General features: G+C 38.1%; 1 protein-coding gene across 6 annotated transcripts in view; it reads left to right on the forward strand.

The window, feature by feature from the left end:
• ralgapa2 (Ral GTPase activating protein catalytic subunit alpha 2) overlaps positions 1-15,664 on the forward strand; it is a 538,758-nt gene that overhangs the window by 325,318 nt on the left and 197,776 nt on the right. For all 6 annotated transcript variants that reach the window (XM_063056244.1, XM_063056246.1, XM_063056245.1 and 3 more), the window contains 2 exons: positions 1,526-1,709; positions 5,786-6,584. In XM_063056244.1, the coding sequence (XP_062912314.1) occupies positions 1,526-1,709; positions 5,786-6,584 (983 nt within the window). The remainder of the gene's footprint in view (positions 1-1,525; positions 1,710-5,785; positions 6,585-15,664) is intronic.

Genomic DNA, 15,664 nt, shown 5'->3' on the forward strand with positions numbered 1-15,664 from the left:
CATCCCAGTCATCTCTCTGGGACAAGATACAAACGCTTGAGAGCACTTACCACCAGGCTTAAGGACAGCTTCTGTCCTGCTGTTATCAGACTCTTGAATGGACTTCTTGTAAGCTGGAGTTGAACTCTTGAACAGAAGCTTTTCACTTGGTACATGTGCCAATAATAAACCAATACCAAATTCCAACTTTAATCATCTTTGTATATGGTTTTTTTTCCAATTTCTATAATACACGTCCTATTAAAGCACCATTCAGTTATGCTTTTTGCAAAATTGTTTCTACAATTTTACACACTTTGCAAATGCATCCTGCAGTCAGTTTCTCCACCGTTTCAACATGTCCTCGTCCAAAAGACTTAAAGTAAAGCCAACTACAACAGTAGCCAAGAGTCGCCTCTCATCCTCCTTCCTCCAAAAAGAAAAGCCCCAGCTTGCTCAAACTTTCCTCATAACTTGTGTTCTCTAATCCAGGCGGAATCCAGGGGTCACAGTTTGAGGATAAAGGGGAAACCTTTTAGGACCGAGATTAGGAAAAACTTCTTCACACAGAGAGTGGTGAATCTGTGGAATTCTCTGCCACAGGAAACAGTTGAGGCCAGTTCAATCAAAGTTGCTGGTGAACGCGCAGGCCAAGCAGCATCTGTAGGAAGAGGTGCAGTCGACGTTTCAGGCCAAGACCCTTCGTCAGGCCTGCTGCGTTCACCAGCAACTTTGATGTGTGTTGCTTGCATTTCCAGCATCTGCAGAATTCCTGTTGTTTGCATTTAAAAGGCTAGTTCATTGGCTATATTTAAGAGGGAGTTAGATATGGCCCTTGTGGCTAAAGGGATCAGGGGGTATGGAGGGAAGGCTGGTACAGGGTTCTGAGTTGGATGATCAGCCATGATCATACTGAATGGCAGTGCAGGCTTGAAGGGCTGAATGGCCTACTCCTGCACCTATTTTCTATGTTTCTATCCTGGTAAATATCCTCTGCACCTCCACAAATGTCATTTAGTTTCATTTTTTGTTATTTTTTTAAATTTCGTATTTTATTTTAAGTTTTTGATAAAAGTTAGATTACAGAGAGAAGTCCTTGAGAGTTTCAATATCAGAACCTAATACAATTCAGACTTGAATTACTAATTTACTTCAACATTTTTAGAAAGAAGTAATGCAACTAGTGAAAATAAAATAATACCAAATAAATCTTGTATAGCATGCCATCAATTACCACATTAAGAATGCACCTTATCTTTATTTAAGGATGAATTTTATATTGTTCACATGCTTGTAAATGCAGCAGCAGCGATGCAGTGATTAGTCACTGTGCGTCATCTTTCCTTTTAATTAGATCCTGGAGGAGTAAAATAATATGGATTTGATAGAAAAGAGAAATGATGCTGCCATTTCATTGTGCTGTTTACAAAATGAATTAATTAACAGTAAGCTGCAGTGTCAGGGAACTCATAAAACTAGCTCAATGAATCAGATCATAACCGTGTGTGGGATTCATCGTACCCATCTGTTGCTTTTTGTTTTACAGGTATTACACTCGTGTGTTTATGGCTCTAACCTCTTTACTCAACAAAGTCAATACCTGCTGACTCTTGCAGATGTCTCCTCTACAGAATATGATCCATTTTTGACATTGGGAAATGTCAAAAATTCTGAACCAACACATTCATATGTCTCAAAAGATTTAGGCAGCCTTCTTACTATCACTGAAAGTAAGTGCTTCATATGTAGAATAATTTATACTGAATTGCAATTCTTAGGAAATCTCCAATAGAAGATGTTTCTTCCAATTTAGTCATTGAAGACTTAATTTCTTTAATACAAATAAACACTCTTTCTGGGGATGTTAACACACTAATATAAAAGTTATAGTTTGGTACAATCACAGCCACAGACCTTAAATAAAGAGCCGTAGTTTTGATTGTGTAACATAGATTTTCCATTTCACATTTTTAATGTAAGAATTAACCCACTAAAGATAAATTATTTAACACCAGCCTTAATTCTATGCTGATTGGAAAATTTTGGCTGAATGCCTTTTTTTGTTTGCAGAGACTTTTAGGTTCTGTTTAAAATTTGTTACATGATGCAACCAGTCATAGTTATTAACTGTTTATCGATTATATAAATGATTAATTATTTATTTGAATTGCACTCAGTGGCCACATTATGAGGTACACCTGCTTGTTAATGCAAATATCTAATCAGCCAATCATGTGGCAGCAACTCAGTGGTTAAAAGCATGCAGACATGTTCAAGAAGTTCAGTTGTTGTAAAGTCAAAGCATCAGACTGGGGAAGAAAAGTGATCTAAGTGACTTTGACTGTGGAATGATAATTGATGCCAGATGGGGTAGTTTGAGTATCTCAAAAACTGCTCATCTCCTGGGATTTTCACACACAGCAGTCTTTGGAGTTTGTAGAGAAAGGTGCAATAAATAAAAAAAAAAAACACCCAGTGGGCAGCAGTTCTATGGGCAAAAACGCCTTGTTAACAAGTGAGGGCAGAGGAGAATGGCCAGACTGGTTCAAGCTGACAAGAAGGTGACAGTAACTCAAGTACCCACACATTATAACAGTGATGTGCAGAAAAGCCTCTCTGAACACACAACAGATCGAACCTTGAAGTAGATGGGCGATAGCAGTAGAAGACAATGAACATACAATAATTGGCCACTTTATTAGGTACAGGAGGTACCTAATAAAGTGGCTACTGGGTGTATATATTCATATTTTGAGTCCAGACATTACTGTTAAATGCAAACATACAAGCTAAAGCAGGACATTCTTGTGTTAAATAAAATAGGTGTTTTATTTCCACTTCCAGGTTTTGAATTTTGTCGAAGTAAGATAAACATCAAAACTAACACTGGGAGAAATTGGATTTCATTTTGAAAAGTATGTTTACAATAAAAATAATCAAGCCTACTAGACAATTAATGATCTGAATTTTGCCAGGAAATGCCAGCAAGTCTGGGATTCCTGCACATGCATATGTAAACATGAAACCTCCATACACTGTTTGCAGTGTGGTATCTACTCCAGTACCCATACAGGGTCAGATGAGGCAGAGGTAACTTTACTTTAGAATCAAAGAGTTAAACAGCATGGAAACCAGCCTTTTTGGCTCAGTGGATGCATGCTGACCAAGGTGCCCATTTGCCCACGTTAGGCCCATATTCCTCTAAACCTTTCCTATTCAGTTACCTGTGCAAGTGCCTCTTAAGTATTGTCTCAACCACTTCCTCTGACAATTCATTTGATATATGGACCACTCTCTGGGTGGAAAAAGTTGCTGCTCGGATTGCTATTAAATCTCTTCCCCCCACCCCCCCACCTCAAACATATGTCCATTAGTTCTTGATTCCCCAACCCTAAGGATAAAAGACTCACTATCTAATACGCTTGCTTAAGATCACCTGTCATCCTTTTGCATTCCAATGAATGAAGTTGTAGCCTGCTCAACCTCTCTCCATATCTCAGCCCTTCGAACCTAGAAATAGCTTCATAATTTTTTTTCTGCATTGTCTCCAGCTTAAAGGGATCTTTCCAATAGCAGGTGACCTAAAATAAAGATGAAATTCCAAAGCCGGCTTCATCATCCTCTTGTATAACTGTAACATAATGCCCTATCTTCAATGCTGATTGCCCTGACTAATGAAGGCCCGCGAGCCAAAAGCTTTCTTCACTACCCTGTCTACCTAAACATGAATTTCAGAGAACCATGTACTTGTACTCAAGGGTACAACATTCCTCAGGGCTTTACCATTCACTATAAAGTTCCTATCCCAATTTGTCTTCTCAAAATGTGACACCTAATTGCACCTTAAATCAATTTCATTGGAGAATGGCTACAAAAAATTGAGAATAAGCAAAAGTTTATTTTAAAACTTTTTATTTCAATGTTTTAGGGCTTGAGTTTCAATTTAATTTTAGTTAATTACAATTAGAATGTTCTGAATCTTAGAAATGTTTGATTTTTGGCAGAAGTTACATCCAGCCAAACTGAGCCACCGTTATAGGTATTTTTCAATTGTTTCATTGGAGCGGTTGCTTGGGAGTGGGTAAGGGGATAGCTTGTTCAGGTCCTTTGAAAGGATTTACTGCTAAAGATCCAACTGCCTTCATTCAGCTTGCTTCTACTAGGGCATTGAAAGTTCATTGAAAATAATCTGAACAGACTATTCAATAGATGCCTTATTTTAAAAATCAAGGCTGCAATGCTGGAATGTGGAGCAATAAACCATCTGCTGGTGGTCAAGCAATATTTGTGAGAGAAAAGGAATTGCTGGTGTTTCAGGTCGAAACCCTGTATCAGTCCTGAGAATTTCTTTCCTCCTACAGATGCTGCTTGACCTGCCAAGAGCTTCCAACAAATTGTTGTTCCTTTATTTCAAAATGACTGACTGGTGACGTTTAAAATTATGAACAACAGTATTAAGGTTGTGTGCCATTCACTCTACCCTTTGCAACTTCCCCTTTTCCAAGCCACCAGCATAACATGTACAGCCTTACTTGTGGGATCATGGCTTGTTTTGCATTGCATGGAAGATACCACCTTTGAAAGATGTTAATTATATTGGGGCTCACTTCTGACAGGCTGATTTTCAGAACTCCATTGTAGCCCACATACCAATGCAAGGTCATATTCAGAACAGCTCATTTCATTTTGACAAAGTATGATTTTGGTTGCAAACAGGTGTACAACAGCATTTTAGTGCAGGATTATTATTCTTAACAAAGAATGAAGAGAAAAAGCAGGTTTGTAAACCTCAATAAATGCAGCATAATTTGCTTTCTTGCTTGTAAAAATGACAAATTAAATTGGTGCTTCCAGATTAAAGCCTTTTTTTTTGCATTCCCTATTGTCTATGACTGAGTCATCATTGTGTGAAAATGTACCATGGAAAGAAATAGAACATTGAAATTAGTATCTTCCTAAATCGTGAAGTAGAAAAATCTGCTTTAGTCATTGAAGTTTGTAACTGCCACTTCTATGATAATTGGGACCCCTGACCGCTTTGCAGTCAGCATGATGCTATTACAGCTCAGAACGTTGGAGTTCAGAGCTCAGTTCCAGCGTCCTCTGTAAGAAACTTAGTACTTTCTTCCTGTGAGTGTGTTGGTTTGCTCCAGGTGCTCCAGTTTCCTCCCAAATCTAAAAGTGTACCAGGTAGTAGATTAATTGTCCTGTGAATAGACTAGGGTTAAATAGATGGGTTGCTGGGTGGTGTCAGAAGGACCTGTTCCACACTATATCAGTAAGTAAAGACAAAATAAACAAAACAAATATTGCTTCCATTGAGTGGCATTTCCAGCAATGAATTTCAGTTTCATGAAAGCATACAGTTTGGAGTACTAGGTGAATAAAGTTGGTGGTGTGCATTCTATCTGGGTCACTGTGGCAAAAGAGAGTCTGAATCTCTATGGATTTTGAAGCCTGAGTGTTACTGTAGATGGAGGCTTTGGCCAGGCAGCATTGAGGCTTGTCGTCTGTTTTGCAGCTGCTATTCCAAAATGTTTGCTAAACCTGAAGATAGGTCTTGAGATTTAGCAAAAGTTTTTATGTATTTTTGCCCAAATTTAAAGGTGGGAGATCTTGTAGGAGCTCTGTATATAATGGTTTGGACAGATCCATTCAAATGATCTGATTTATAAAATACAGATGTAATGTGGTCAAGCTAGGAAATGAGAAGAATAAACACCAAGGTTGTTAATTTTATAAATGGAGGAAAATTGAGATGAATTGTTTTATATATTTTGATAGCTTTTGCTATTGGTTGTTACAGGTAAGAAGAGGAGAAGTTTGGAGCTGGTCCCTCTTACAGCCCGTATGGTAATGACACACCTGATTAATCATTTGGGCCACTATCCACTCAGAGGAGGTCCTGCCATACTTCATAGCCTCGTCAGTGAGAACCATGACAACCCTTATGTAGAATCATCAGACCTATCTGCTGAGGTTTTCAAAAGCCCAAATTTGCAACTTTTTGTGCTTAATGATAGCACTCTTATTTCCTATCTTCAAATTCCTGCTGAAACCATGATGTTAGAAAGGACGTCTAGTAGTGATCCAAGCCTTCCTGCGTCAGATGTGAGGGTGATTGTGCGTGATATCTCTGGAAAGTATTCATGGGATGGTCAGATTCTGTATTGCCCGTTTAGCAATCCAGTGAACTGTTCTAAAGACAGTAGGGCGTCCCCCTCTACAAATGTTACTTTTATGGGTGATGGTCAGTGTGACGTGCAGAAGCCTGACTACAGTGCACGTCAACCAGAGCAAGATAATCTTGATCAGCTGCTTGAAGACTTGGTTAACTCCAGTCCAGAATGTTTGCCACATCCAAAACTGGGACTCAGTGAGCCAGCGCCACCACCAGTTGGAATGAACAGTGATCAGGAAAAGAACATCATGGATGCTATAATGAGACAAAGCAATCAGGAGGAGGAATACATGAGAAGGTGGAGCAAGGATTATTGTATGAGTGTGGCCAGTCAAAAAGAATCTACTCATCAAGAACCTCAGGCACCTTTTTACTACTGTAGACTGTTTCTTAATGACATGGGAATGAATTCTTGGGACCGAAGGTAAGCTATAAATCCTTCTAAAAGTCTTCAAATGTAGTGTGTCACCAAGATCAGTGGGAATCTTTGGAAGTACTCCATACAATATACTGGTCAACTTTCCCACAGCCCTATCTCTGGAGCACTTTTGTGTTTAGTGAAAATTAATAATTTCATTCTTCTTTTAAAGTCTCTTCAATAAATATATGCTTCCATTGGTTTAGTCTACGACATAAGTAGATTAGAAACAAGTTTTATCATTGATCATGTGACAGGACAATATCACGTAGATTTTTGAGTTGTGTGGTGATGGATCTCTCAGGTATTTTTGTACAATATAAATGAATACCATTGAATAATGAATAAGAAATTTTGCTGAATCAAAACTTCTGAAGTTAAAAATATAAAGGTGATTTGTTTCTGAACGCCTTCTAATTCTTCTCCCTTTTTAAATGCATGAAAGTAGAGTTGTTGAAGGGCACACAATAAACGGGCATTTTGATGAGATAAGGTTAAAATTAAGACGAAGCTATAGAGCAAAGAAGTTTAAAAATGGAAGTAAAATTGGAAATAGAAGCAGCTCGCATGTTAGGGAAATGATCATATTTCATGGATGCAAGACATACTAGTACAAAGTTCTGAATGTATGTTTGTCTAGTGAAAAGTTAGTTTACATTTGAAAAATCAAAAATAAATCAGGCAAATTATACCGATCTCTTGGTGGCCCAATGAATTTGTTTTTGAATGTGTACAAAACAAATTAAATGCAATAGTGTATATATTCAGAAACACTTATGTGACATTCTTTATAGAGCCTTTGTAATCTTGTGTCTTTTTTATTTGAAGAAAAATAGTTCACCTATTTTTGTTTAGCACATTTCTCATTTGGGGACTTCCTTTTTAGCTTTGGAGGAAACATGGCAAGGGTTTAGTAGGAGACAGACCATCAAATGGAAAATCGAGATGTTAAAAATAATTTGTGGGATGAATACATTCCAATGAAATATTTAATTTTTCTACTTGCACTTTTAGACCTTTATTGTAACATTACAACTTTGTGTTTGGGACTGAACTGCCTGTTGGAAAACATTTTCCAAAAGCATTTTAGTTGAATAAAAGATCATTGTGGCTGAATGGTGTCATCAGAGAGCATGTTGTAGAGGCAAATGCCATTATATTTAGGGACAGAAGTTATAATGAGGAAGCACTGAGCCAAATTATGACAGAAACCTGGCAGCAGGGAGTCATGTTGTGCAGGCAGGAGGGGTGCTCATAGTGAAGTTCTTTATAATAATGTCTAATTTGATTAATTTATTTCACCCTCTTTATTCATTGTTCATTACTTATTGCCTCCCTTTGGTGTAATATTTCATTGTGAACCACATATCTATACCATCAATGATTCTGTTTATTCTCGTTTCTTCTTCAAACAATTTCGTACCCATGAAACAGGTTGCTTCCAGTTCTACTTTGGTCAATGTTCCCTTATTGAATGTATTCTTTAAATTCATGTAATTACATCCTAAATTACTCTTATCTGCTGTGCTGACTCCTTCCACTTGGTTTTTATGTTTAAGTGGTTAATTACTCTTTACATAACAAAAGGTGGCAGTAACATTTCCACAATTAACATTAGACATACAGAGTTATAATTTCCAAGTTAATTTCTCCTGCCTTAATTAAAGGGTGTTGGAAATTTTCCAATTTTGGAATATCATGCTCAGAGAATCTGTAATTTCCTAATCTACATCTGTTTTTATACTTAAGTATTTGATGATTTGTACCTCTAAAGGGAGGTCTGTGTTTGGTCTTGTTTTCTCAACTGAGTTTCTTTAACATCTTCTGTTAAGTTCATCCCTTTGATTTGTTGTATTTCTGGTACACTGTCCTCCTGTGTTATGAAAGCTGATATTAATTAGGTGAGCAAGTCTGTAATATCCTTTTTTTCGTTTGTTTTTGTTTTGCAGTTGCAAATCACCCACCTCTATTTTTAGAGAGCCCAGTTTTTATTTGGCTATTCTTTTTCTCTTAGTAAACTGGAAAGCCATAATATTATACACAACATCCCTCTCAATTTTGTTTCATCTCTGGTACTCTTCTGCACTTTTTAAACATTTGTTTTGAGATACAGGGAAGTAACAGACCCCGACGACCCAATGAGCCCTCATCACACAACTCCAATGTCTCCAATTAACCTATGATAACAATTAACTTACCTTACACCTTTGGAATGTGGAAGCCGCCAGAGGAAATCCACACAGTCATGGAGAGCCAGTGCAAACTCCTTGCAGGCAGTTGCGGAAATGAACCCAGGATGCTAGCACTGTACTAGCATTACACTAATCACTCTGTTACCGTGCTGCTTTGTTCAGCCATCGACACCTCACTGGTTACACTAATGTTTATCATCTGTCTTTAATTTGGGAACCAATGAAGAATTAACCACATTGTGGGTTTAGAAAAAGGAGGGTAAATAGATTTTTAAAACAATTCATTAGTTTCATTTTTTTTACTGTTATTGACTTTTTTATTACAACAAAAAAAATCAGATTTAATTAGTTGAATTCCCCATCTGTCAGGGATAGATGTATATTTGTATCTTACATAAATAAAGGGCCTTTGATGCCATATACCATTCCAATTATCTTTTGTTTCCTTTGTTCTTTATATATCTATTTTTCTTCAAATTCCTGAAGGCAATCTCTAGAGTGCAATGCAGTGTCTTTTATCTTTTGTTAAGCAGGATTATTTAAGTATCCAGGTAGTATCCTGGCTCTTTCACATTATTGTTCAGATCTTGTATTCTGACAAAAATATGTTTTGGTCATCTCACAACATCCATTTATTTACTTATAATTCTCCACCATCCTCCTCATCACTTCATATTTAGATTGCCAAGATTTTAACATGCTGCATAACCCACTGTTAGCTAAGTGCCCCAGGAGGTTGTTTAACTCGGGTTCAGTTGTTAAATAACCAGTTTGTATGTTGACCTACAAAGTCATTTGCTTAGAAATTATATTGAGTAGCATCACCCCACTGTGTACCTACACAGTAAAATTTCTATGAAAAATAAGTGGCAAATGAATGTTGATCCATTTGGGTTTGATCTGGACCATCGGAGCTGTCCATGCACACTCTCCTCACAACCACCTGAGTTTCCCTTGGGTGCCTTGGTATGTTAATCCCAAATCTTTGCTGGATGATAGGTTAATTGGCTGCTGTAAACTGTCCATAGTGATAGTGGATAGTAGAAATATTAAGATGAAGTTACTGGGCAGATGATGAAGATTAGAGTATAGGGCAATATGTCAGGTGTGAGCCCTATATAATTACTATAAGAAATAGCATAGACACAGTGCAACACACGCAGAATGCTGGAGGGACTCGACAGGTCAGACAGCATCTATGAAAACAAATAAACTGTTGACATTTCAGGCTGAGACCCTTCATTAGGACTGTAAAGGAAGGGGCCTTTTTTGGTTGTCTGCCGGTGACTAGTGGTGTTCCTCAAAGGGTCAGTATTGGAACGGCTGCTTTTCACATTGTTTGTTAATGATTTAGATAATGGAATTGATGGTTTTGTGACAAAGTTTGCAGATGATATGAAGATAGGTGGAGGAGTAGGTAGTGCTGAGGAAGTAATGCGATTGCAGCAGGACTTGGAGAAATTGGAAGAATGGGCAAAATACTGGCAGATGGAGTACAGTGTTGGGAAATGTATGACAATGCATTTTGGTAAAACGAACGATGGTGCGGACTATTATCTATATGGGGAAAAGGTTCAAACATCAGAGGGGCAGAGGGACTTGGGAGCCCTTATGCAAGACTCCAAGAAGGTTAATTTACAGGTTGAATCTGTGGTAAAGAAGACAAATACAATGTTGGCCTTTATTTCAAGGGGAATAAGAACATAAAAGCAAGGAGATAATACTGGGCCTTTATAAGACTTTAGTTAGGCCACACTTGCAGTATTGTCAACAGTTTTACCCTGTATCTCAGAAAGGATGTGTTAACATATGAGGAGTGTTTGGCAGCTCTGGGTCTATATTATGAGGAATTTAGAAGAATGCAGGGGGATCTCATTGAAACCTACCAAATGTTGAAAGGATTAGATAGGGTCGATATGGAGAGGATGTTTCCAATGGTGGGTGTATCCAAAGCTAGGGGGCACAGCCTCAAAACTGAGGGGTGACCCTCTAGAACTGAGGTAAGGAGGAATTTTTTTTAGCCAGAGTGTAGTAAATCTGTGGAATGTTCTGCCACAGACTGCAGTGGAAGCCAAGTCTGTGCGTATATTTAAGGCGGAAGTTGGTCGTTTCCTCATCGGTCAGGGCATCAAAGGATATGGCAAGAAGGCAGGTGTATGGGGTTGAGTGGAATCCGGGATCAGCCATGATGGAATGACAGAACAGACTCGATGGGCTGAATGGCCTAATTCTGCTCCTAAGTCTGATGGTCTTATGGAGGACATGCCAGAATAAAAAGGTAGGGGAGGGAAAGGAGGACAAGCTAGAAGGTGATAGTTGAAGCCAGGTGGGTGGGAAAAGTAAAGGACTGGAGAAGGAGGAATATGATAGGAAAGGAGAATGGATCTTGGGCGAAAGGGAAGAAAGGAGGGGCACCGGGGGGACAGGTGGGTGATTGGTGAGTGAGGAGAAGAAGTAAGAGGCCGGAATGGGGAATAGAAGATAAGGGATAGGGGAAGGGAAAAGACAAAAATGCTGGAAGGAGAAATTGATGTTCATGCCATCAGGTTGGAGACTACCAAGGTGGAATATGAGGTGTTGTTCCTCCACACTGAGAGTGGCCTGATCATGACATAAAAGTGGGTTGTGGATTTCATGTGAGAACAGGAATGGGATAGGAATTAAAATAATTGGCCATTTTAATGACACTGTGGGCCAGTTAGGTTCCTCTTCAGTTGTAAGGAAAGATGGTAAATGTAAACTAGCTGAGGGAAATCTTTGGAATTGATTTGCATTCTGTTAAATATTGACCAATTGGTTATGAGGTGCATTCATTAGAAACAATGCTGCGGTTCCACTGATAGGTGTGGTAAAGTTGACATCCCATGTTGGAAGACAGTCAGGAAATTGAATTGGAATCAGCTAGTTTTTTTTCTGCATCTCCTTTTTCATCTGCTTGTGATCATCCATAAGCAATACTCCAAAACTGCTGATTATGCCTTCAGAGTGGAGTAAATGACAATGACTGGTGGGATAAGTGGTTTAAAAGAAGTATTAATTTGCAAATTATTGGAAGTTCAGGTCAGTGTATTTGTTTAATTTTCTCTTGCAAAAACAAAATTTTCTGAGCATTTCTCTCCATTTTCCTTCCAAATGTCCTTCACAAAATGTATTATACGAAGTAAAATTAATGGATGAATTTCAAGTCTTTAGTTTAAGATTAGTGAATGCAATAATAGCACAGCTACAAGGCTAAATACAAAATAAATCTTTTCAGGGACTGCATGTACCTGTAATACAATCCTTGGCCATCTGTTGTTTTGTGTACAATATGCTCAGGTTCCTTTTTCCGCTTGCCTCTGTTAATTGATTTTACAAAAAGGTGACTTGCACTACATCACAGGAAGGTTGCACAACAAGAGGGAGTTATATATTTATTCATTTTTCAGGTTGTGGGTGCACTGGCAAGGCTACCAGTTATTGCCTATCCTGAAAGGATAAAATGTCATTGGCATTTTTGTCAGTTCTTTTTCCAAATGACTCCCCCTACCACTGTTGAAAGATACTCATTTGCACTGGTGTGATGAATTGTATGGACGGTATGTCAGATAAAATTTCACTGTACCTCAGTACATGTGACAATAATAAAGCAATTTACCAAGTTTTTTAATGTTGTAAAGAATGTTGCATCTCTTGCTTCAAGTCAAATAGTGCCACGCATTTGTGCATTTGTTAATTTAATTTTCCAATCTGTAAGTTCATATTCTACTACTGGGTGCAAGTAAATAGAAACGATGACGGTTAACATTTATATGGCACTTCCTCAAAGAGCAAAACATTCCAAGGCATTTAGCAGGAGATTTATTTTTGTACTGATTGTAGAGCTGGTGTAGGTTACTAAGACAGATAAAGGAGGCAACAAAGAGAATGGAAAAACAGGGTGAAAATATTGATATCAAAACATTGCTCCAGAATTCATGTACCATAGGTCCGGCAGGATTGGTGAAGAATATTCAGTGCGAGTTGGACCAGGCAGTAGAATTTTGAATGATATGAAGCTTATGAGCAAGGACAGCAGGGAAACAGTAAAAAAATAAGCTAGAAAGATGATAAAGGCATTGATGAGGGTTTCATTGGTAAAGGAGCAGAAACAAAGGCAGAGTTGGACAATGTAGAGGTAGAATTAAGCAAATTTATGAACAGCATGTGTCTGTCACCTAGAGATTAAGTATAAAACTAAACTACTAAATGTCTCTTTCAGTTTCAGGTGGTTGCTAAGGAGAGGATTGTAGTGAGTGATTAGGGAATCGAGTTTGCAGTAGGGCCTGGGAGAAAAAACTTCAGTCTTTCCAATATTTCATTTAAGGAGACTGCATGCTGTTATTAATTGCTTTTGCCAATATGAAAGTGCCAGAGTCAAGTGATGTAAATATAAATGCTTAAAACTGATACATAAACATTAATTTCATTAATAGGAGCCTCTTTATTCAGCACTAGGTAACAGGTGAAAAAATTGTTTTAGTCCATTTAATTAATACATTATTTTAAAACAAATTATAATGCACACAACAAAAGTTCCTTCAAATTACTGCACACAGTTCCATGCATGTTTGAAAATGATATGAATCTGTCAACCAGGACATATGTTTACAAGTGGTATGATAACTCATTGCATTAATTGAGCCATATAAGGAGATAGAAGTAACATCTGACAATGCAAATAATGCTTCAATTGCTGCTGTGTCTCAAGATGTATAGGCAGGGTTTCTTTTTGTGACCGGGTGGAATTGCGCTGTGCATAGAATACTCAAATACTCTGCAACCTTTCAATATCCTTAAAATAATTTAAAATATATCACAGTATGAATACAATCTCTGCATCTATTTTATAATGACTGGTAAAACTCACTCAGACAATAAACATAATGTTTCATTGTTTCATAATTGTTTAATTAATGTTGAATTTGCAAATTGTTCCCCTTGGAAACAATCATGCATTTAGGCTCAATCAAAAATTTCAATTGTACTCATTGCTGTACAAGTATCAGGGAATGCGTAATGTTTGAATTAGATGTTTGTTGGATAATAAGCTAATGTTGATATATGAAATGTGTTGTAAGCTTATAGTACAGTTAAATAAGATCATTCCTTAAAGAAAAAAATTCTTTTAATTAACGATACCATTGTTCAATTTTAAAAATTGGATTCCAGTTACATAGGCAATATTATTCAAGAATTCATCAAGTCTTGAATTACAGTTTTGTAAATAACTGACCACAAAGTTGAATCTTTACCCTTCTGTTTATTAACACGTGGCTTTTTACCTGTTAATAATGTACAGTTGGAAACTCGCACGTTCAGAAGCTGAGAACTCTAGTCCAAGAGTTTTAGAATAAGCAACAGTTGCCATGGTTGAACAAATACCGAGAAAACCAAAAGATTAAGCTCCATTTTCCCTTCTGTTTTTATTAAATTTGTTATGTTTTGTAACTCCAGAAACTAATAATATATAAAAGGAAGTAAGGCCTAGATAGGAACTAAGGCCTATCAATGTCATGTCATCTGCAAATTTGATCAGCAGATTGGAGCTGTGCACGGTAATATAGTCTTGGGTGTATAGGGAGTAGAGGAGTTGTTTATTTAACAAGTACTATATAAGCATCCACAGCATAGTAAATTTTAGATTGTCCCATTCAGACATAAAGCTGTAATCACTGTGGAGGATTTCTTACTCTTGTGGGATAACATCTTTCCTGACAAGGAGGTGAGAGGTTCTGCCAACTCTGAACACCTTTCTTCTCTAACAGTTGACTCTGCTGTCCTCAACTAATCAACGTCTTGTCTCCAGATGACACCAGATGCAAAGTATGTAAGGATCCTGTACTGTCCTTAATCTTTCCAAGTACTGATTTTTGATGACCACCGTAGTCCCTCGCCAGGACTGTTTGTCCAGGAGTGAAACATCAAAACTCCTCGTTTGAGAAGCCTTCAATTTGTCTCAGCAGTTTCTCCTGCATACTCCTCCTGAGATTGGATTTGAGCAGCTCCAAGCATGAGCGCAAGGGACGACCCAGAAGCTGGTGATTTGTTGGTTGTGAAGTGTGCTGTATTGCGATATGCAGTGAGGAAATTGGTGAGCTTCTGGTTCAGTGTTGATGTAGTATGTTCTGCTGACATTGCTGGCAGTGCATTCTTTAGACTCTGGGCAAATATTTCCACCAAGCCATTTGTAGCTGAGTGGTATGGTGTAGATATAAGAAGTCTTATTCCACCCATTTTCAGGAATGACTGAAACTTTTCCACTGCAAACTATGGTACATTGTCATTAACTAAGTGTTCTGGAACATGAGTCCTTGAGAAGAGGCTTCTCAACATATTGACAGTGTGAGAGGCTGTAGTAGAGGCTATTGGGAACACTTCAGGACACTTTGTACCTGCATCCAGTGCTACCAAGAAATTTGGCCCATGTATGGTCCAGCAAAATCCACATGACTCCTCTGCCAGCGCAATGCAATTCCCAGGCATGGAGAAGCCAAGCTTTTGGCATTTTCTGGACACATTGGCATCCTAAACTGTGCATGGCAAGCTTTTTGATCTGCTGATCTGTCCCAGGCCACCAGACAAAGCTTCGAGCCAATTCTTTCATATTGACCACACCTAGATCAACCAATAGTAAATCAAGGCAACTGGACTTGCTGTGTTGTCTAGAAGACATTTTGCCACTCACCCGGGAGGCTTCTTCAGTTCTGATCCATGGTGGGTAGTTTTCCAGCTTATAATCTCTGAGTTGTTGGATGGTACAACTCACAATCTCCACATAAGGCAACCCTATCAAGGGCAAGTTCATCTCAGCACTGGCAAAAATGAAGGAACTGGAGTTTCTGCTGCACATTCAAGCCATTTTGGATTGCCATG

The sequence above is a fragment of the Mobula hypostoma genome, chromosome 8, assembly GCF_963921235.1.
Source record: "Mobula hypostoma chromosome 8, sMobHyp1.1, whole genome shotgun sequence".
NCBI lineage: Eukaryota > Metazoa > Chordata > Chondrichthyes > Myliobatiformes > Myliobatidae > Mobula > Mobula hypostoma.